The sequence below is a fragment of the Chlamydotis macqueenii genome, chromosome 3 (genome assembly GCF_036417535.1).
Source record: "Chlamydotis macqueenii isolate bChlMac1 chromosome 3, bChlMac1.mat, whole genome shotgun sequence".
Classification (NCBI taxonomy): Eukaryota; Metazoa; Chordata; class Aves; order Otidiformes; family Otididae; genus Chlamydotis; species Chlamydotis macqueenii.
The window spans coordinates 83,026,929-83,049,869 of NC_141558.1; the positions used below are offsets into that span (position 1 = coordinate 83,026,929).

A 22,941-nucleotide genomic window follows, 5' to 3' on the forward strand; every position below is an offset into this window, starting at 1 on the left:
GCGGGGGCGCCCGCTGAGCAGCGGTGGCGACGGCGATGGCGGGGGGCCCGGCGCGGCGGGGCGCGCCCGGGGGGCCATGAGGGCGGGCTCCGGCCATGGCCCATGGCAGCGCGGCGGTCATGCTGAAGTGCGTGGTGGTGGGGGACGGCGCCGTGGGCAAGACGTGCCTGCTGATGAGCTACGCCAACGACGCCTTCCCCGAGGAGTACGTGCCCACCGTCTTCGACCACTACGCAGGTGAGCGGGCGGGGGGGGCACGGCCACCCCTCCCCACCCACCCCTTCATCCCCGGCCTTACCCTGCCGGGGGGCGGGGGATGCGGGGGTGTGTTTCGGCAAGGGTTTGTTCCCCCTCCTGTCCCCCCTCACCCGCTGTGTTTCTCCCCCTTCGCAGTCAGCGTTACCGTCGGGGGCAAACAGTACCTGCTGGGGCTGTACGACACCGCCGGCCAGGTGAGTGCCGAGCCCCGGCCCCTGCCCCGTCCCCAGCCCCTTCCCCAGTCCCCGGCCCCTGAAGTTATGCTGCTGCGGTCCGGGCTGGGTCATTTCAGAGGCGGGTTGGTGAGGAGAGAGGACACGTTTGATAAAACCCGGCTTTAAAAGAAAATATCGATCCAACTCCTAATTCCCCAGGGCGGGCGGGGACGGGCTTTATTTTTACCGGTGCGTGGCTGGCTGCGGGGGAGCTGGCCCCGCGGCATCGCCCGTGGGCAAGGCAGCGCTCCGGGCCCGGCATCCCCCCCCGGACCCCTCCTGCCTCGACCAAACCCCCTGGGCACCCCTCCGCCCTTCCCCGCCGGCCTCCTTCAGCGCAGAGGTAGCTCGGTGCGGGTCAGGTCGGATGGAGAGTCAGGCTGCCGCAGCTTGTCTTGTTTATGCTTTACGGCTCTTAGACAGCTAGAAAGAGTTGTTGAGCTTAAAGGTGGAAAATAATAAAATGTAATTCTCAGCCCCTGTCTTTCAGATAACTTGGGTCTCTTCTGCCATCCCAGCGATTCATTCAGTTAAGGTTATTACAGCCTGTTGGGAAAGATGCTATGTCAGCGTGTCTCTTAAGTAACTTTAATGATGGATAAAATGCTTGGTGTCAGTGTTTGGAGGGGTCACTGGTGTAGCAGCTACCAAAGGGCTCCGTTAGTCAAGTCACTTCTTGGTCAGTTTAACTTGGGCGGCACCAGCACGGTCTCCTGGGCGAAAGGACGCCTGGCTCCCTGGAGGTGCCTTAGTGGGAACACGATAGTTTGGAAAGGGCCTGACCCCGGGGGGTGCAGAGCACGTACGGAAATGCTGCGTGGGTTTTTGTAAAGTTGTGTAGTCCTTATGTTAAAACTTCTTGCAATGTGAGCATGTGTTTTGCTCTCACATGACCTCAGACATGCTTCCTTGTTGTAAAGAGCAACTGGTAAGATAATCTCACTGGGCTCACAGACCCGAGCCGTATTTTTTTAACCATGTTATTCCTATGCTTAATTGAACAACTGCTGCCTAAATTACTGTGCCTTTTTAGATTGGTGTACAGCTTTAAGTAAGGGAAGCATCATTAAACTGGTCTTTCACATCTTTGTTGAGCCTGAAATCAGTAATAAAATTAATTCCAGGAGAATTAGAAACAGTTACATTTCCAGGAGGCTGATACCTGAAGGGTGAGACACTTCCCAAAAAGACTGACTTCATGGTTGTCATCTCACTGACGTAAACACAAACTGGTCAAATTTATGCCAACTAAGTGCATTTCTTGTAGCTGTCATAGTCCTGTTTTTCAGTAGTAATTGGTTCAAAACACAGCTTGTAAAATATTCTTTAAGTATGCTACAAAATGAGGATGTAGTGCTCAGGCAAATAAAGCTTAATATGCTTTTTTTTTTTTTTTTTTAAATAATGAACACTGGAAAATGTGAAAGTGACCCTAGCACTGCTGTACATATGCATAGCTTATTTGTGGATGCCATCTCAAACTGCTCGTGCTGGCTTGTTGCTATTAATGAGAGTGTTTCTTGTTAGCTCTTTGTAACCTTAACTAAGGTGGTTTTGTGGTATGCCACTGTGCCTGAATGTGCTGAGGACAAAACCGAGTGACCTTTGGCCTCCTCAAAAGCTACTAGGGTAAACTGACCAGTTTAGAGGGAACAGCAAGCAAAGGTATTCCTGTTATACTAAGAAAAACTTTGCAGTGTGAAATTGGATACCCAGACATGTAAAAAGTTGCGGTAAGCTGGTTTGTTATGTTTTTTTTTTTTTTTCCAAATTCTGAGGAGCTGAAATCTTTATGTTTGAATTACAGAGCAGTTTCTGATGTACCCAGGACCAGATCTTGCTGGCCTGATTCAGAGCAGCCTCAGCTCACACAGGGTGTTTTAAAGAGGCTACCTTCACAAATATATCTGGTCTTGGCAAAACTCCCCTTTTACTCAGATCTGCAGTGCTGATAAAATCTTTACCATTATCCCTATCCCACTTCAGCATGTTTAGGGAACTGGTGGACATTTGTGGCTGCCCACGGGAACCCCATCCCAGCATCCAGCACAACTGAGGAGGGGAGTCTGTGTGAAGATACCAGTCCAGCAATTTTATTCTCTTAGCTGCTTCATCAGAGAGTGTGCTGACAAGCTTGTCTTCCCCAAGCTATGCGATAGCAGAAAGCTTACTTTAAAGCTTAAATACATATACTAAAGAGCAGAAAAGACAGGAGTTGATGGTACTTTCTCTGTGTTGAGGAACCAGTGCGCTGCACCTGGTACACGCCTGCTGCTTGCACAGACTTCTGTGCGGCTTGGATTTGTTGCTGCTCAAATTCAGGATTTCTGTGCCAGCATAGGTCAGTGTTTTTATTTCTAATCCTGTCAAACTCAAAGAGTTTTACTGTGAAATACTGGCCTGATAGTATCATTTTATCAAAACTTGGCAGTGCCTGGTCACTGTGGTATCTGAGCAGTTCACAGTCTTAGGCGTGTTTATACTCCCAGCTCTGGACAGAGTATGTAGGTACAATCTACAGATCTCATTTCGGGGGGAAGAGTGAGGAGGTAAATGGAGGTTCAGAGAGTGACCTGCTCCAAATCCACGCAGGAAGGTCATAGCAGAGCAAGGATTAGGGACCTTTTGGTTTCTAGCTAGTACACAGCAGGCTCATCGCCCTGAAATACGGACTTATCAGCCTGTGTGTTTCTTTAGCTTGTGTGGTTATGTATTTAGCAACTTGTGACAGACTTCTCTTTGGCAGAGGAGTTGCAAGCTTTTGAGTTCATGGCATCCAGTACTCATTTCTAGCTCGCTTCTTCACAACACACACAGGATCACGTGTAGTAACTATACCAATGACATAATGCCTCATATCTTTGCTAGTTTAAAGTAGGTTGAGAATAAATCTGTTAAAATACTCCCCCCCCCCCCCCCCCAGGTTATATTTAGCAGGAAAAAATGCCACTAGTGATTCACAAACTTCAGTTTATACACAGACAGACCTTCCCTGCTTCGGGTGTGTGTGAGTTCAGGCAGGCTTTTCTCTGGCTGAAAATACTGAGGCCCTGGTTCAGCAGAAAATAGCCAGTACAGCTGCTGGGCAGTGGAGGCTCTGAGCCCGTTTGGATTTGCAGCTGTGGAGGCAGACTCCCTCGCCAGGGTGGTGGGTGAGAATTTGGTGCCGGTGGTGTGGGAGAGGGCATTCCTCCAGCAATTCCTCCCAGAGGTGGAGCCGGCAGCTGCATTTCGCCTTGCTGCTGCACATAGCCCTGTGCTGAGAGTGGGTGGGCTTGGAGTGGGTCCTTGTTTCCCCAGGAAGATGAGAACTGTGGAGTCTACCTACATTGCCTGGAGCTGGGAGCATCAGTGCACTGAAGTTTAAACGTGAGGTGCTTGTGATACTGATGCCTTTGGATGCCTTTGGCTTTCCGGTAGCCTTTCTTGCTCTGAGAGACTGACTGCGTGTCAGTACTGCTCTTCATTGAGCAGGGGTACATGGCAAAATCAGCCTGCGAAGAGAGCCGTGGCTTCGTCGGGGTCTGTTAACTTCACTGTGTTGGAATGCTTTTCAACTAGTGACAAGTGATTATCATCTCGATCTTCCATAACACCAAAAATAATACTGCCAACTCTCATGATATTAAAACTTCTGGAGAAGTGTCTGTAAGCACTAACAAAGAGGTGTGCTGCGTGTCCCCTTGCCACGTCCCAAGTGATCAGGGTAAGTGGTAGGACACACAGGAGTTACCTCTTGGGGATTTAGCTCTGTATTGAAGGCTGCTGCTTAAAATGGCAGTTGGGGCCCATCCTCCTCTCAGTCCCTTTTGCTGTGGGTTTTTCATTCATGGTGCCCCCTTCCTCCAGTACGTGCTGACCATATACAGGTGGAAGCCTTGCTCTGCTGCTGCATCTTTGCTGTGAAGGACTGTCGGGACCTGGAGGGAGGATGGAGGGGATGCACAAGCAGAGCCTGTGCTGCTCCTGGTGCCGCAGGAAGCGAGATGCTGAGGCATTAGCGTGGCTGGCTGGTACAGGTTTGGCACCAAGCCAGCATTTGGGCACTACAGAGCAGGGTGCAGAAGGAACAGAGTGAATCTCACAGTGGTGCAGTGCCTGGTAATAACGTTTATATCCCTCAGCATCACTTACTGTGTGGTACTAGCATGGCCTGGTTGGACAAAGCTGAGGTAAACTGCATTCCTTGGCTTTCCACTTTTATTTCTCTGCCTTAAAGGCCCTAATATGTGTAGGGCAAGCTGTAGGTCTGATGCAATAAAGCTCTCGGTGCCTTCTCTACTGTCACCAAAACAGTAGCCACAAAATATGCTAAGCACAAGAGGAGAACAAGCCACTTCTTGGTTCCTCTCCGCTTAGATACCGATGGCTACCCTGGTTGCGGCTGTGGCCATCTTAATTCAGATACACTGATTTTTTTGGTTGTAACGGAGACACTGATGTTGAAAGCAATTTTATGTTAAAGTTGGTCGGGCTGCTGAAGTGTGTAAAGTTAACTCAGACATTAGCAAAATCAGTGCCTGCGTTAAGGCCGGGTGTGAAAACAAGTGGTTATAACTCTGAATGTGCTTGTGGGAAAGAGTGGGGTGGAGGTGTGTGGTTATTAAAACAGATGGTTACCAAACTTGGGGTGGTTGCTATAAATAAAACAAGAAATAGTGATAATCTCTGTACACCTTGCTGGCTCTTTGCCTTGGCTTTGGTAGGTAAGCCTGGTCTAGCAGGTACCACTTCAGTATCCCACTGAAAGGAGAGGCAGCTGCTGATTGTTTTTGCTGGTGCATTGTGAAATAGAAATGTCCCTCCTCAGACCACATTACTCCCTCTGAGTTGCACCTACCGTGCAGCCATAGTGCCAAATGCAAGCCCAGAACACGCATGTGCGGTGCCGCACAACGCAAAGCCTGCCACCCGTTACCGTAGAGTTGTAAACCCCGAAAACCTATAGCATGATTTTGGCAGATCTAAAAATGCAATGTTAGCAATTAACATCCTGTCCCCTTTTTGTCCCCCGCTGTGCCTCCCTCCTCCAACGTGCCTTTTCCCTCGCTCCCCTTACGTTGTCCCAGGCGAGGTGGCAGCTGGCGCTGGGAAGCTGTGAGCTCACTCCCGGCCGGCTGCTGGCCTATGAATAGCTCAGCCTCCACGGAAGCCGCTCCGTGCTTCAGGACGTTGCCAGCCACGTAGATTTAATGGCTCTGCGGCAACAACTGGATGCAGGCAGATAAAATAAAAACATGCCTAGATTCTCCATCTGAAATTTTTCAGGTTTTTCAAGGTGAAAGAAGGAGATGAAGTGCCTGAGCTTACGATACCTGTGTCAAGAGTTCTCTACACAAGTGTTTAAGCAAAGACAGGCTTTCCCTTTAAAAGGAAAGGGACTCTTGCCTTCAGATTGGCTTTTAAAAATGGCCTTCCAACAATAATAATCCCAGTGCAAAGCTTAAATTTAAACGCCTCTTTATGAGCTGTGACTCATGCTTTGAGAGAGTTGTAGCTTTCCTAGAAAGGTAGGTGAGCATTGCTATGGCCAGGTGGGGAGTCTCAGGGTGGGAGATGCTGCTCTGAGTTCCCGAAAGCATCCACTAGATATATGTTGGGAACTCAAGACAGTTATGTGTCATTTTCAGAGTGTCAAAAGCCCCACAGCACTTCTGAATAGCGGCACTGAGTTATGTTAAAGTCAGATGTAAGGGATGTGCTTGAAAATGCAGATCCAGAATGTCTTTGCTAAATTATCAGTAAGTTAATGGCAGACCAAAGTAAAGAACTCAAAGCAAACCAAGTTTGACAGGTTCTTTGAAACTTCAATTTTTAATATGTTAAAAGCACATTTTTATGAGGACTGCTGACCTAGAGACTCTCTTGCTAAACACTGATTACGCGGTCAAGTAAAAATCCCTTTTTCCTGGGTTAAGAGTCAGTAGGTATCCTTTAGTTTGTGACAGAGCTCTCTCTGCATTTTACTCATTTATGTACAGGGACAACTTTCGATGCTATCCAGACATCACCAGCTACAAAACCAACACTGAATACGAGCAATAATTATTGCTTTTCCAGGACAATATTACTGCATATCCTCTTACTTCCTGACTTCATTTTAAGATGGGGTGTGTGCCTGCACTCATGTGAGTATCATAGGCTCCACAGCTGTACTGCAGGCGGCAAGAGTGAGGGAATGGGGCAACTGGGTAAGGCAGCTTGAAGCGGCAGATTTTTTCTGATAGAGACTATAGGAGACCTGGGAATTTTTGTCAGGTCCATAGTCAGACTTCTTGATTGAAATATATTGCCTTTGCAAAGGGTTCTTTATATTTTGGTTAAATATGAAAAGTTTAAAAAAAAAAAAGCATTATTTTTCATTTACAGCCTAACTGCTGATTAATCCTCCAAACTATATCTTAAAACAAACTAAACATAATTTAGCCTAGAGTACTGCCTCTAGTGCAGACCTACAATGCAGAAGGACTTACAGTGTGTGTTTAGGGTCTGATCCAAAGCTCTGTGTTAGCAGGCACCCTATTGATGATTTCGGTAAGCTTTGTTCCAGTTCCTTTATTGAGAACACATGGACAAAGTGGACTTCAGCAATACCGAGGTTTTTTCGGTCTCAGGCTTTCCAAATGATGAATCAGCTATTCCTATCCGCAGACACCATTACCTAAAAAACCTAGGAAATCCAAATAGTTTGAAAGTTTTTCTTTTGCCCTTTGCTGGATGTGGGTTTTCTTTAAGCCTTTGGGCTTCATGTATTCAAGTGTTCTCTGTATCTGTGGGGAACTAGAAATGTGTCTTTCATTTAAAGGTGAAAGGGATGTGATTTTTCTTTATATGATCATGAGACTCCAGGAACCTGGACTTTAAGAAATAATATAAAGCACACTGATTCCAAATCCTGCAGTTTTACTGTGAATTATAAAACCCAACATTACTGAAATGGATGCTTTGAGACAGAGCTTAAGGAGTTTTTTTTTTAAACTTCCAAATCAGCAGTAAAAAATGTGCCCCTCCTCTAATTAGAAAAAATACAAAATGAGGGCAGAGAGGAGGGGAATTGTAGCTTTTTACTGCTCTGTCCTGTGGTTTTATAAGCAGTCTATTGGTTTGGACTGGTAACAAGATGGTTTGTGTTAAGAAAAATGTGTCTGAACGCTACATGACACTTTCAGCAGTTCTGAAGAGGTTGTGTCATTTGACACGTTCGCGGCAACTCTCCTCACTCTGTTTTAATTCTGCTCTGCGCTGCATCCATGTTGTGACATGTGAGCAATAATTCTTTGTGATGGCCGGCACTCACTAGTGTGTGTATAAAAATGCAGGTGGCAGCATTATTCTCCAGAGCAAAGAAACATCTATTGGCATCCTAGGTGAGCTTATTGCTTCAGATGAATAAAACACAGACTGAAAGTGCCTCAGGCAGCTTGCACTCCAAATTAGATGTGGCCGTGAGTGCTAAAAGGTCATCTGTGGGACTTTGTGCTAGTTCCTCATTGCTCTGATTTCCACTTGGGATGCAGTGAGGGAGTCTGTAAGGGATGGATGCCAGGCGTGACCTGGGCTGCATCTTTAGTTATGACCAACAGATAGCCCAGCCACGAGCAGTGAGATCGCTTACATATTCCTCACTTAAGAAAGAAAAGTTGTAGGCAGTTTTTCAACTGCCTTAACATCTGCTGCAGTGAAACCGTTGAGTGTTTTACCACGTTCTTCAATGGAAGCTTGTTATCCCTGACAAATTGGGACTTGACAAAAAATGAGGTGCAGAAGGCTCTTAGGAACTCCTTTAATTCCAGAAACTCTTTCACTGTGATGTGTTTATTTAATGTGCACATGATGGCACTGGTACTCTGGCACTTCGTCTTCTGAGAAGTTGCATGATGACAATCTTGAGGAGTCAGCGTGAATGCTTAGTCGTCTGTCTTACAAAGCTGTTGCTCAAGACTGGACTGAAGAATGTGCTTTTGGGATTTTTTGGTAAAATGTGAAAGGAAATGTGACACCTAACTGATCAGTCTTTCTTGTCTGGTCAGGATATCTATAGTAAGTAAATGAAAAGACATGTCTGATATGATATGGATAACTACATTAAACCATCTCTATTCCATAGTCTGTTTTCCCTTCGAGAACAGATTTATTGATGGCCATATTTTTCTGTAAAAATACAGTGAAAGAGCACATCTTTCCAAAGAGCAGGTTCTGCAGAATATCCAACCAGATCCCCTGTGCCAGGGTGAATTTTATTTTTTCCTTTGATTGGCCATTGCCCATATCTGAAAGAATGGAAAATCCTGATTGTTCATGGCTGCAGTCTCCAAAACTGGGGTGAATTCCCTTCCTGGAGAAGGTGGAAATCCTGTGTGGGAAGAGTGCTGTTCATAAAGTCACTGACAGTGAGAAAGGAACTGGCACAGGAATGCACTGCAGCTTTGTGATTTCTCGTGGGTAAGGAGTGAATGGGCCTGTCTGTGGCAGTTACTCTGCTGCTTCTTAGGAGCTCTGTAGTGGATAAACAACTGGTATAAGGTGTTTAAGTGAAAAGGTGCTTGCCGATGCTGCTTGCAGTCAGTTGAATCCATGTTCTGTTGTTACACATGCTAAAATAATAAGTCTTATAGAGAAAATTCAGGGACTTCCAGTTTTAGAAAACCACAAAAAAAGTCAGCAAGTTGAAGTTCCTGTGGGGATGTAAAGGAGAGAGGGAGTGTCCTGTTGAGACTGTCTAGGAAAATAGTTTAGCATTACCACATGGCAAGATGTAGGATTTGGACAGTACTTAATACCACATTAAGACTGGGATCAATTCTGGTCACTTAAAGCAATTTTGTGTATAATCAAAGGAATATTCTGTCCTTCTTGTCTCTAATGCTCTAAAATCCATCTTACTAGGCTCCATCTTGCAGATAGTTATTTCTCTCTATACAGAAAAGCTTTTCAGACATGTAAGCAGCTGTACAGTCCTCAAATATGCCAGAGGGAAAGTTTTGTCAAAAAAAATCGTAATTCACAAACCTTGGGCTTTTTCAATGTATAATTCATACCTCCTTTGAACAGTCCTCCTCACAGGAGTTTAGAGATGGATTTAGATCAGCTTACTTCATTTCTAGGATACAATGGAAGAGCACTTACCCTGCATTCTTGCAGCCTTTTCTATAAATTAAAAATAGATGCTGGGCCCAAATCAGCAGCTTTTTGCACTCCCTGGGAAACCTGTGCGAACAAGCCGCAACAGGACAATTCTGCTTTCTGTAGCAGTGCAAGCTGTATCTCCAGAAGCCTGTGAAGAGACAGAGGGTCTGCAGTGCGCTTTTCCCCTGCAGCAAGGGAATAATCACCACATCTTGTTTTGCATGTTGAGAAGCCAGTGGCTACAGATGTAGGCGACTGAAAAATCAAGTGTAGCGATCAGCGTAACAGAGCTTGGGGTGCAGAACTGGACAAGCAGACGTTTTATGGCAATGCTGTGTCACTCCAAATTGCAGCTTGCCAAATGGTCCTGCATTAGTGGTGCCTTGTGAGTGGCAGTGCCAGGAAGCCGCTGTCCTGGGACGCTCCACCCTCCTTCCTTGCAAAGGGTTACAGCATTATACAGCCTGGGGTTAAAAAGTTTAGAGGGTTTTTTTAGCCAGAGAAGCAATTTGTGCTTGGCACAGGGCAGTACAGACCACTTCCCTTTCTCTCCTCCCCCACCCAAGCATCTCATGGAATCAGAAACCACAGGGTGATTCAGCGGGGTGAAATCTGTTTTCTGGTGTGCTTCTGGAGTGGGCAGTTGGTCTCAGAGGCTTTGCCTGGTGCCTATGGCAAAGCTGCAGATCAGCCTTTGATTCTATTCAGATAATCTGAGGGGGACGGTGGGATGTGGCCACTGAGGAAACTAGGAGCTGTTACTAAGTCCCTGGGGTGCATGTTAGATACAACCGTCGTTACGGTTCATAGAATCACAGAATGATTTGGGTTGGAAGGAACCTTTAAGGGTCATCTAGACCAACCCCCCTGCAAGGAGCAGGGACACCTTCTACCAGATCAGGTTGCTCAAAGCCCCATCCAGCCTGGCCTTGAACGCTTCCAGGGATGGGGCATCCACAACTTCTCTGGGCAACCTGCTCCAGTGCCTCACCACCTTCACAGTAAAGAATTTCTTATGTCTAATCTAAATCTACCCTCTTTCAGTTTAAAGTCATTACCTGTTGTCCTATCACTGCATGCCCTTGTCAAAAGTCCCTTGTAAAAAGTTAACTTGTTATGTTTTCCAAAATATTACAGGGGGGCCTTCTGAAATGGAAATTTATTTTCAGGCAGGAAAACTATGAGAAATGCAGTCTTGAAGGATAGCTTTGAAATGCACTTCAAAAATTAAAGCACGGCAATTCATATTGGGAGAGGACTTTTGACTGTTGTTACCAAGCCCTACTCTGAACAGGGTTAAAACTTGGACTTTTAGCTGGGGTCTTGCTCTACAGAAACCAGCTGGTTACGTGTGTGTGCCTCACTGAGACCCTCTGAGCAGCAGTAGCAATTACCCTTCACTGCATGAAGATTGAATTCCTCTAGCAACTCTGCCTGATGTCTATTTTTGGCTTCCCCTCTAAAAACAGATGGTTGGGAGTGAGAACCTCCTCTTACGATTGCTGTTGTAAGCTGTGAAAGCAACAGATGGTTGCTAACACAGAGATCACAGACCTAGAGCTGTTGAACTCCAGTTTTTCTTCCAGTGGTGCAAGCTTTATTTTGTTCCCTCCCATCCACTTTATACTTTCTTGGAATAGAAAAGAAATAGGCCTATCCTTTTGTTTGTAAGAGTGTGTCAGTATGATATAACTGGAGATGTATCATTAAAATTTCGTTCCTAAGCTGCAAAACACATAAAATCATCAACTAATTTGGTTCCATCAGAGTACAGAATACCAGGCCTGGATTAAAAGATAGGCATGACACAACTTGCTCAGGGCCCCTGCCACAATGTTAGTGACATACCAGAATTTGCTTTCTTCTATTTGCTTAAAGACGCCAGCCCTCGTATTTGCAAGGGAAAAAAATATGAAACAAGCAGGTCTAGGTTAACATCTTCTTCGCTACCTGTAATGGCAGACCTAAGAGGTATGAATTTTCCCAAAGGTCTTGGTCAAGGCGTGGGAAGGTATTGACTACAAAGGTGACTCCTCTAATTGCCTTTCATCTCTCCAAATTGGATAGAGAGACTCCCATGCCATTCCAGAGGAGAAAGAGGCCTGTGATCTCACATTAGTGAGAGAGGGGTAAGGACCTCTTCCCCATCACTTTAACTTGGGCAGGGAGGAGTGTGATACCATAAAACAGGAGCTACAAGGGCTCTACTACGATGGGATCTCCGTATGCCTGCACCCATTACTTCAGTTTTCTAATAAATACAAGGAAATAATGCTTTTTGTGTGTCAAGAAGGTTGTCCAGAAATTATTAGACTTCATTTTTGTCTTAGTTTATTTTTTAAAGAATATCCCACTGCACATAAACTATGTACAGCAAAGGCTTTTGGAGTGCTTTGCAAAGACTAATGCATTATTAAGCTGGCAAACCCCTATGGATGGGAAGATGCAAGTAGAGAGAGGATAATAATTTGCTCTGGGCTACATATTGTGTCATTGGCAGAGTTAGGAATACAGTTTGTGTATTTTTAACTATACCTCAGCCAATATCCATGGAAATGGGCAAAAGTATCAGTTCAAAATCAATTGTACAACTTGAGATACGGCACTGCATCCTGCTTGTAGTCTGAGCAAACCTTTGAAATGAAGAATATAAATTTGCAGAATTGCAATACTATTCTTCAGTCTGCATACGAAAAGTACCTCAAGACCTCTGGTTTTGAGCAGGTAAATGTCAGGAAAAGAAATAGCCAAATTGTGGACATGTTAAAACAAATCCACCTGAACATCCAAAATAGAATGAAAATCAGTGATGCAGGATTCAAATACAAGGCAGCAGAAAAACTCAGGGAGGCAGATTACTAGGTACTTTAACATGGAAAAAGAATACCAAAACTAGGGCAAAATTAAAATCTAAAAATAGAAATTTCCATTCTCCCCTCTTAAAAGCAAAATAAAACAAAAAGCCCAAGCAGTCCTTTCCAGTTTGTAGTTGAGAAGCTGAGTCAAGTCATTAGTTCCTCCATCTCATCTCCTTTCCCATGTCTGTTCCATGTTGGCAGCTGTCCTGGGTTACCACAGAGATACCAGGTGAATAATGGGTGGTCCTGCTGTGATGTTTTATCTTTTATAGGGATCACAGCTCCATATAACATTAATTAAGCCAACATACTTGTGTCAATTTGTTTAAAGTTATTAAAGCTCTCATATTTTTGGCACGTTTTTCTATCTGTATTCATTTGGTTCATCAAATAGCGAACAATTTTGTTTTCAAGTCCAGAGTATGTTGGAGAATGAGCCATTTCGCTATAATTGCCTGGAGTTTTTGAGACTTCTACTGCCTATTTTGATACTTAGTGACTTTCTTGCTCGTCTTATTCACATTCTTAAAATATTCCAATTAAATTCTTTAAATATTTTTAATGCCTAAGTATACATGCAGTGCCTCCCCCAGTTAGACTGGAAGTCTAATTGCTCGACAGTATGGTACTCAAATTGGAATTTATGTTGACTGGCTAGTATAATTAGATTTTGCTATTGCATTTAATTTTAGCATAAACCACATTTACTTCCCTTACACTAGATTCAGGAAATAAATTGTAGTTGAAGTAATCAGCTTTTTCCAGGCTTCTGTAACACTCAGTCTAAATTCATTTGGTATTTCAGATTCTTCTACCAAGTGTAGCAGTTACTTAGAGCCAATACATCAGAGAAGGTTTTGGCTGTTATTTCTGATGGGCTGTTGGGGAGCAGAAGGAGTCTTTCAGTGCAGGTGGCCTACTAGAGGCTGGCAACATTTAGGCCAGAGTGTCTCTTAGGAGGACTCAAGGCCAGTCTAATCATGTGATTATTAGAATTATCTGCCATTATTAGTATCAATACAAACCTAGTTTTTGTAGCACAGACAAGGTTTAAAGGAGGGCCTGACAGGACTGATTTGTTTCAAGCAGCAGGATTGGTGAGTTATCCTGGTTTCAGCTGGGATAGAGTTAATTTTTTTCATAGTAGCTGGTGGAGTGCTGTCTTTTGGATTTAGGATGAGAATAACGTTGATAACACACTGATGTTTCAGTGGTTGCTGAGCCGTGCTTACACTAAGTCAAGGACTTCTCAGCTCTTCATAGTGTCCTGCCAGCAAGGAGGCTGGGGGTGCATAAGAAGCTGGGAGGGGGCACAGCCAGGACAGCTGACCCAAACTGGCCCAAGGGATGCTCCGTACTGTACGACATCATGCTGAACACCTGAACTGGGGTGAGCTGGCTGGGGGGTAGTGACCACTGCTCGGGGACTGGCTGGGCATCAGTCAGAGGGTAGCGAGCAATTGCATTGGGCATCACTTGTTTTGTATATTCTTTTATCATTATTATTTTCCCTTCCTTTTCTGTCCTATTAAAGTGTCTTTATCTCAACCCACAGGTTTTACCTTTTTCCTGATTCTCTCCCCTATCCCACTGCAGGGCAGTGAGCAAATGGCTCTATGGTGTTTAGTTGCCTGCCGGGTTAAACCACAACATGGGTATAGCCAAATTCTCTGTCAACTTCAGTAAGCGTACATGCAGTGAAGTCACTGTAGCGAATACCACTTACGTCTTTGGCCGTGGTACATGAGGTATACAATCACACTGTACTTGCCTTCAGTTTAACTTCTTAATTACACAGGATGGACCCACAGCTTGCCCAGCGCAGATGGGACACGGTATAAATCAAAAGGCACATAAATAGATGCAAGGGCAGGAAAGGAGTTCAGCAACGCACACACCTTAAAAAGCGGTAACATTGCTCAGTCCCAGACGACTGCTGCTGAATACGTGGGAACTAAGGTGCAGTACCAAGATGGGGCTAAATGTACAAAGACTTGTATCAGATCAGATTAAAAAAGATAAACTAAATGTGAAATTTTTGAAGTAAACCGTGCAAATCTAACTTAGCTTTGAGATCAGAAAATGATTAGTATTTGCTGTAAATAAAAGGTCCATCTGTAAATTGAAATGCTGACAACTAAATGTTTTCTCCATTCTAATATTTAATGCAGACAGTACTCTAATTATTGTAACTCAGCTGTGAGGTTTGTAGAAAATGTTGGGTGCAGTGAAGGCAACTCTTTGGCAGTAGGAATAAATTATGGCTTTAAATGATTTTTTTTTTCTTTTTTAAGAAAACCTTTTGAGTAATATCTTGCATATGATTTAGTAGAGCTGAATTTGAGAGCAACCAATGGATCTGCCTGCGTCTTCTTGCATGCAGATTTTGTACTCCAGGGACCAGTGTAATTTGCAGTTGGGAAGCTTCTTTTAGGATTTTGATCTCCACCCTAGAAAACAGAGTGGCAGCCCTGAGCAGGATCTAACTACATTCAGTAGTAGAACTGAAACATAAAGTACATGCTTAAAAATAGAATTGAATGTTAAATAGTTTGAAGTTGCTGTTGTCATTTTTTTTTAAAGTTATTTCTGCCTTCTATGATGAACACCACAGATGTGGACATAGTTACTGGTTTTTTCTTTTGAAACAAGATACGAGCCTGACACTAGCAGGGAGACAACTGATCTTCAGAAAGGCCTCTCAAATGTTGTCGTTTCACAGCAGTGTCAGTTACCCTGGTTGTGAAACTGGGAGCCCATGTTTACAGCCAAGCATTCTCTAGCTTATTGACAAATCTGTAGAGTATACAAGACTGGCAGTAGAATGTGTAATCAAAATGGCACATGAGAATACTGATTACAAATAAGAATATTTGACACTGAAGAGCATTGGCCAACTGGCCTCCTGGCTAGTGCAGAATCTCCTCCAATGCTTGTTCTCATAAGTCTTTTCTCCATTTCACGGTGAGGGTAACGGCCCTCTTCCCATAGCTGTTGACTTCCAAATGAAAAGATAGGTCTAGCAGAAACTGTTCTAACGAAGTTCTCACATGTTTTCTGAAAGTCTAGTGAACATCATCTTTAAAACTTAACAGTTAATCAATGAAGGGCTTTTTTGAGGGTGCAACTATAGGTTAATAATCTGGTAATGTGACAGTTGCCAAGGAAATGAAAACTTAATTTTCTGGCTCATTTCAAACATGAAGTTGAATTACATTTCTGTGTCTACATTTAATGAACAAATCATTGTAATATTTGTGTGATTTCATTAAGATCGGGAGCTTGCATGGGGAAGAGGGAGGCTGCTGCAGCAGCTATAATAAAGTGGTGTTTATTGTGGAAGAGAAGGCATAAACCCAGCATTCTTTGCTATCTCTGCAATGCCTGGGCTGAGTCTTAGTTATCGATGTTAAAAAAAAACAACAAAGCTTACAGTAGGAATGGTAAGGCATTGCTTCACTGCCATAGACTAAAGTAAGCCTTGCAGAGAGAGGATGGGTCATGCTCCCTCCTGTTTTTACCTAAAAAAATATGGCAAAATCCACTTACTTTCTCTCTAGGGACTTTCCTTCTAGGAATTCTAGTAGAGACAATGCTCCTAGGTGCCGCTGTTGCCAGGGTATTGTATACTCTGGCAGTAGGACTGGTGGCTGTAAATGCTGTGGCTCTAAATAACCTAAATAATAACTTTTTCACACTACGCCTCCGCCCCGCTAAAAAAAAAAAAAAAAACCCAAAAAAAAAAGGGCATTACTGTTCCCCTGATGATAGAATTCTTGATCTTTAATTTCTGTTCCTTCCTCCTTCCCCACTCTGTGCTGGGCTTGCTTACAGAAAGCAGAGTCTGGACAAAAGAGGTCCCTTCTGATCCTTACTTTGTCTGCCTTGATCATTAGCAATAGGACAGTAAGGTTTCTAAGAGACAGAAAGAAAATTCTAAGGAGGTACTCAAATATCCTCTCTACGATCCCAAAGAGAACATTTAATTTAAGGGCGTTAAATAGTCTTAATCTAGCCTAGCTTTGTATAGCCTGGGATGTCTCTATAGCAGTCATGTCTCTTCTTTGGTCAAACAAATGATAACCTTTGATCTGCAAGTATGTTTGAATCATAAGCCTTTCTTTTTTTTTTTTCTTTAAGTGAAAGCTTTTTAAAGGGTAGTCTTCCATATACTCTCATATAGGAGTAAGTTTCTATCCGTATTAACACATAGGGTTTTTTATATTTATATTCACATATAATCACCCTCATATGCAGATTTTACTTTAACAGCCAGAATAACCTGGAATAGTTGTAAACATTCAGAAAGTTTGCTTCAACAAAATTCCTGAAATATGAATACAGTTTGTGAATATAACTGTTAAAATTAACAAAATACAAGCAACAATTTAATATTGCACATAACGGAATTTTTCTTTCTCAGGAAGACTATGATCGTCTGAGACCTTTGTCTTATCCTATGACCGATGTCTTCCTTATCTGCTTCTCAGTGGTAAACCCTGCTTCATTTCAAAATGTGAAGGAAGAGTGGGTTCCGGAGTTGAAAGAATATGCACCTAATGTTCCCTTTTTACTAGTAGGAACACAGGTATATCTGGTTCTGTTCTACTTTATTTAAACAATTCACATCATTGTATGGTGCCTTTTCTTTGGGCTGGCAGTTCACGCCCGACAGGACCTGAACAGCATCTCCTTCTGGCTTTGGAGGAACAACCCTAACAAGTGGCAGAAGAACCTAGATCTGGGTTGTTCTCTGCTGAGCTACCTCCATTTTGTTAAAATATATGCATTGTAAACAGAGTGGCAAGATTGGCTGCATCTCTCTGTGACTTTCTATAAAGTCATGGGACTTATGGAATAAAACTGTCTGTTCCTACCTACATTACTTGGGTCTGCAACTATTAGTCATATCCAATTTTTGCTGAAGCAAAGGATCAAGGGGAAAAGCGAGGCAATTTCCTGTTGCTTCCTGTGGGCAGTGGACTGGGCTTCAATTACAAAGTGATCCACATGTTGGTTTTATGTTTGAGTTAATCTTTCTGCCACTGCTGGATATACTTTCTGTTGTTCCAAGATGATCACATCTAATTGAAGAGCTGAATTACACAATAAATATTTATTCCTTCTGGATTAAAGGTAGTAGTTCACAGCTTAAATTTCCAGGGCTTTTGGATCAGGAAGGGTCCACAATCTGAATCATGACATGGCTTCATTTTTATACATGTAATACTGCAATAAATAAATAAATAATTCTGCTTTAAAAAGAAAGTATCATATAGCCTGTTGACTCTTGTTTAGAAAAAGTATTCCAACATGACTGCAATCTTTCTTGGTAGATTGATCTCCGTGATGACCCAAAAACTCTGGCAAGACTGAATGATATGAAAGAGAAGCCCATATCTGTGGAGCAAGGACAGAAGTTAGCAAAAGAGGTAAACTGGATACTCCTAAATAAAACCAAGTAGCAAAGAAACAAAAAAAACCACTCTATTTCCAATTGACTTTTTCGTCCTTTTAACAATTTGCACATTTATTTTACCAGTCAACCTATGAAACCTTACGACTGGTTACCAGTTAACAATATTTAATGACATTGTTGAATACAGCTAAGAAGCAGACCTGTGTAATAGCACTTTCCTGTTAATAATAGTTCTAACTGTCTACGTAGACACTTGTAAAAACTACATAAGCAGAGAGAGAATTGAAATAACAGAGTGGTTGAGCTTGGAAGGGGCCTCTCCTGCTCAAGCAAAATGTTGGAAGAATCTTTAAGAAATTATTTGAGAATGCTATACTACCATTTTAAGACACTGCATGGATAATGCTTATCAGGGCACTTATTTATAGAGTCTTCTTTTTGAAACGTAAATTGGTCATGTAATTCTGTAATTCTTTTTTGCTGTTTAGTTATCAAAAAAACCTTAGGACCCCACTGCCAATCCAAACAGCTTATTTAATATGCTCCCTTTTTAAACCAAAGCAACTTAAATACGTTCCAAATCTTTGTCCAAAGGACAAATCTTCTTTTCTCCTACAGGTGGAAGCACATTCAGATAATTTTTCTAGATCACAGCCAAACACTGTGGTGTCTCTATAGGAAAAATAAATGCAGAAGTACACACATAGAATGGAACAGCTGAAATATATTGCTATTGAATTCACTTATTTTCTTGACAGATAGGAGCCTACTGCTATGTGGAGTGTTCAGCTTTAACACAGAAAGGACTGAAGACTGTTTTTGATGAAGCTATTATAGCAATTCTAACTCCAAAGAAACACACAGTGAAGAAGCGAATAGGTTCAAGATGCATAAACTGCTGTTTGATCACGTGAGATACATTTGACAATGGCCAGGCTTACTGTGAAATTCTACTGAATTTAAATACAATGCATTAAGTACACAGCAAACTTGTTACAGGTTTCAAAGCTAAAACTACGATTCTGCCTTCTACAACCAGTGAATTCCAGAGGAATAAAATCAAACTCAATGAATTTGTAATAAGAAGCCACCACATCTGTTACAAATATTTTATTCAGACTGGAAGGTACAATCTCTCAGGGTTACATAGTCTAGAGGAAGCAAAAACTGCACCATGTTGAAACGGCATCTATGTAATTTTATTGAGTGGAGATGCTTGGCCTGAAATACTCTAAATGAATATGGACAGTCTTCTGCTTTGACTATACATATATATATCTCTCTCTCTCTCTTATAAAAACAACTTTTGCACAGTCTGTATGGAATCTGCACAAAGAAATACCTTGTCTCTCTTTGCTCCAGTTATCTGCTTTTGTATGTAAGCTGCTTCCGGTTCCAGTGTATCCACAGGGGTGCAATAATCAGACCAGCCATATAGCCAAAGGTAGCTCCGAGGGAACAGGAAATGGGCCATACCTGAGGGGAGAACACAAGGTAAAAGCAGGCAGTGAGGAAAATGTTTGTGGTTTTTTTTGTACTTCGTGAGCACAAATTCTCAGTGTAATCTAGGTACTGAAAGACAGTACAGTCTTATTCTACTTTAAAGCTTGATGTGCTTTCCTAAAAATGCCAAAAGTGTAACAATCATCTTCACGAACACTAAATGCTGTTGTACAGTTTTTAATTGATATGCATTAAAAGGTAACCAGGCTTCTGGCTATTGCAGACTTTAGTTTGATATTCCCAAAACTTTGTGGAAAAACTTACAAGTATTTATATCTCCTGAAGTGTTTGGCTAACCTAACTTCCTGTTCTGCTGCACACGTTTGGAAACCTACAGATTTCTTGGTGATTTCTCCTTCCAGTCTCTCATGGTGTTCTGAAAATTTTAGAGGTATGTATAAATGAACTGATATTCAAATAAGGCCAGAGACTGAGAGGGTCTAGAGGGTTTTTCTTTCTTTTGGAAGGCAAAGGGATGGATTTCTCTCTGGCTAGCAGTAAGAAGGGAACATAGATTTGGAAACGGACTGAACATCTTGCACCCAGTTCAGCAAACATGTAGTAAGCCAGTTATGTTAGAGAGCTTTAATTATAAGCTCTATTTCCTAGTATAAGAACAGGGAGCTGACTTAACAAACCATCTCGTACTGAGGCAAAGAAGTAATGGGATTCTCCCCCTCGCCCTTTTTTAATAATTGCTATTGATTTGCAGGGAGGAGTGGCCAAAAGAAAACTTAATCTGTCTGTCCCCAGATGTATCTTATATTACCACTCAACTACATACTGCATTTGATGAAACAAACTGCATTCCCATCGCTCTTCAAAATTCTCCTTTGCATTTTTTTTTTTGCAAGGACTATTTTGCACTTCCTGCTGTACAGTGCATGTTCCTGAAGCAAGTACAGACTGCACTCTCCTTTTTTTTTTATTTTTATTTTTAAATTAAGGGGGGTATTTCCACCCTCTGTAGTACTTGAGACTGAGAAGTGCACTAGACATTAAAGAAAATATCCACATCTCAGTTTCCAGCCTTCTCTTCTGCTTAATCTTGACTTGCAATTCATGAATATCAAATGAACTTACTCTTAATGGTACTGGTTCCTCCTTTCATTCATTTTCCTAGCTCTGATTCTTCTCTTTACTTCATTATCACATATCACAATCTATTGATTTAAAACCCTCGATCATGGGTCTTTTAACTAGGAATAAGAGTAATGTTTTTTGTCCTCTGCTGTTTCATCTTCACATTCCTTAGCATTTGCAGTTTTATATATTATTTGGAGGTCTTAAGGAGTGTAGCAAAGATGACTATAAACAAGGTGCCTTAGGTACTCTTTATTGACCTTGTTTCATTCTTCCATTTACAGACATTCTGCCTCTGCTACTTGTTTTTGTTGCTAAATATTTTGGCTTTTGCCTCTCAAACCAAAGACTTGCTTGTTTCCATTCATTTAACAGTGGTATTGTAGATCTTCTATAAAAAGCCTTGAGATGCTTTGGCATAGTAAGATATTCTGTATATTTAAAACTCACATGAGTTTGTGGCCTTGGCTAAACTTACACTTCAGGTGGATCTTTTCAACTTTTCAATGAAATATAATCAAGTTATTTCTAGCATTTTGCAGGCTGTTACACATGTCTAAAGGACAGAACAATAAAATAGTCCCTGCAACCCCAGCTGCTCACTCAGTAACGTTCAGCTGGAACAGGAGTTGTACTTTCTTATCCACTGATGAAGTCAAATACCACTCTGATACCCACAAAACTATGGACAGAGGCTTCATAACTCAGTGGTCTCTTTACATCAAATTCTTTGAGTGATCAATGATCCTTCATTAAATTTTACCTACATTAGGTGAAACTGTAGTTGCCTATTTGCTTTTCAGAAGTATGGGTAGATGTTTGATTCTGGACTTTTCATGTTCCCTTAACTAGAGAGTCAATATGCCTGATGACCCATTGACCCTCTATCTTTTGGTATTTTTTGTATAGTGGGCAATTGTTGGTACGATTAAAAGGATCTCTGATGCTTGTTGTAGCTTCTTTCACCCAACTGAACTGCAACTTGGAACATGGTTTTTCAATATGTATGTAACTTTTAATACTAATTATGCCTCTATCTGCTTTCCAAAACATTCAATTTTTGCTTTGCTTTTTAAAAATTGGTGTTACCTCACAGAAGTTTCAGGCTGTCTCACTTAACATACGAGTTTCTGAGCTCTGAATGACTCACTATGAATGAGACAGAAACCACCACATCACCTCTTCTAGTGGCATAGAACAGAAGGGTACTAGGCCAGGTTCTCATTCTTATTATGCTGGTCAGATGGCCCAAAGTAGTTCTGAAGGCACTTTGACTGGCCTTTTGAAAAGTCCCTAAGCACAGGAGTTAAAAGCGTGGACTGAAGAGCATTGCTGTCCTTATGCTATTTTCTCTAACTCTCAAGGCAGGGCAAAAAAACCCCTAACAAACAGGTAATGATACTAGTTCTGCACAATTTATTCATGACTGCTGGCCTTTAGGCTACATATAGCCAGATGCACCCATGGGTATATCTAAAGCAGCAAGTTATCAAAGACAGATTAAGATGTGGCTCTTAAGCACATCAGCTGCACTAAAACAACAGCCCTCGCATAAGCTTTTTGTCCGTCTATGAAAGTGGGTTGCTCTATTTTGCATTAGCTGTTGGCCTCATTTTTCTAAGACCCAATCACTTTCTGCTGGACTTTTTAAAATTAATTTGACTTGCTTGATCAGACTGCTTTTGCCCTGTCTTTCATATTGCCCTGTCTCTTAAACTTGGTTTAACTTCCCTGACGTGGTACGAACTGCCTTTAAGTGACAAAAATCTAAGCAACTAATATCCATCTGCCTGTTCAAAGAGATTCCATTCTGTTTGTTTAAAATATGCAACTTGTAATACACCCTTCTCATCCCTTGAGAACTGTTCAGCTCAGTTTCTTTTACTTTATGCTCCCTTCTGCCATGAGGAAGCTCACATACCGTACCCCAGCACTGATGTCATGTCTAGGCTGGATCAGGAGCAGGGTAATAAGACGTTAGGCAACATTGCCTAACTGCACTTTTTTTGATGGGGAAGAAGGTTGATCTGGAAAGAAAAGTGTGGGGACCACAAGAGACAGGACAGAACGCTCTTCAGGAAACTGTCATGAAATGCCTTGTTTGTCCCAGCAGCTGGGAAGGATCAGCTACCATCCTTGCAGCCTGATACAAGAACAGTCAGTGTACAGATCAGATGCATGTGGAAAAGGGCAATTGTAACAACCTGTATACAATTACTAGGAATCTCAACAGCAGCTTGGCAAAAAACAAATCTCCATCTATATGCTTAACAGGCACAAAAATTGCATTTAAGGGACAGAGCATGAGTCAGTGGTTAATGCAAAACAATCTTGACTCTTGCTATTTGTTTAAATTTTCTTTTTGCATTTTCTTTTCATCTGGCAGCAGTGATAGGACTTAACAGAGATCTCTTTAGGCTAGCTAAATAGACATCGCAGAACTGCACAGTTTCTAGTACATAATAGAACTAATTTTAAG

At 42.3% G+C, this 22,941-nt stretch overlaps 2 protein-coding genes across 3 annotated transcripts in view; one reads left to right on the top strand and one right to left on the bottom strand.

Annotated features, from left to right (window-relative positions):
* RHOQ (ras homolog family member Q) lies at positions 1-19,587 on the top strand. The gene is made up of 5 exons (XM_086744700.1): positions 1-237; positions 394-452; positions 16,881-17,045; positions 17,794-17,889; positions 18,635-19,587. Exons 1-5 carry the CDS (start codon positions 96-98, stop codon positions 18,788-18,790), a joined length of 618 nt encoding a protein of 205 aa, XP_086600826.1. The 5' UTR covers positions 1-95; the 3' UTR covers positions 18,791-19,587.
* PIGF (phosphatidylinositol glycan anchor biosynthesis class F) overlaps positions 18,972-22,941 on the bottom strand; it is a 17,787-nt gene continuing 13,817 nt past the window's right edge. For both annotated transcript variants that reach the window (XM_086744699.1, XM_086744698.1), the window contains exon 6: positions 18,972-19,352. In XM_086744699.1, the coding sequence (XP_086600825.1) occupies positions 19,239-19,352 (114 nt within the window). In that variant the 3' untranslated portion in view covers positions 18,972-19,238. The remainder of the gene's footprint in view (positions 19,353-22,941) is intronic.

What these genes read in the sequence shown, in the direction of transcription:
- RHOQ (XM_086744700.1), top strand. Translation starts at nt 96, where the DNA reads ATGGCCCATGGCAGCGCGGCGGTCATGCTGAAGTGCGTGGTGGTGGGG. An exon ending in TGTACGACACCGCCGGCCAG is followed by an intron (nt 453 to 16,880) that starts GTGAGTGCCGAG and finishes TTTCTTTCTCAG; the next exon opens with GAAGACTATGATCGTCTGAG. An exon ending in GACAGAAGTTAGCAAAAGAG is followed by an intron (nt 17,890 to 18,634) that starts GTAAACTGGATA and finishes TTTTCTTGACAG; the next exon opens with ATAGGAGCCTACTGCTATGT.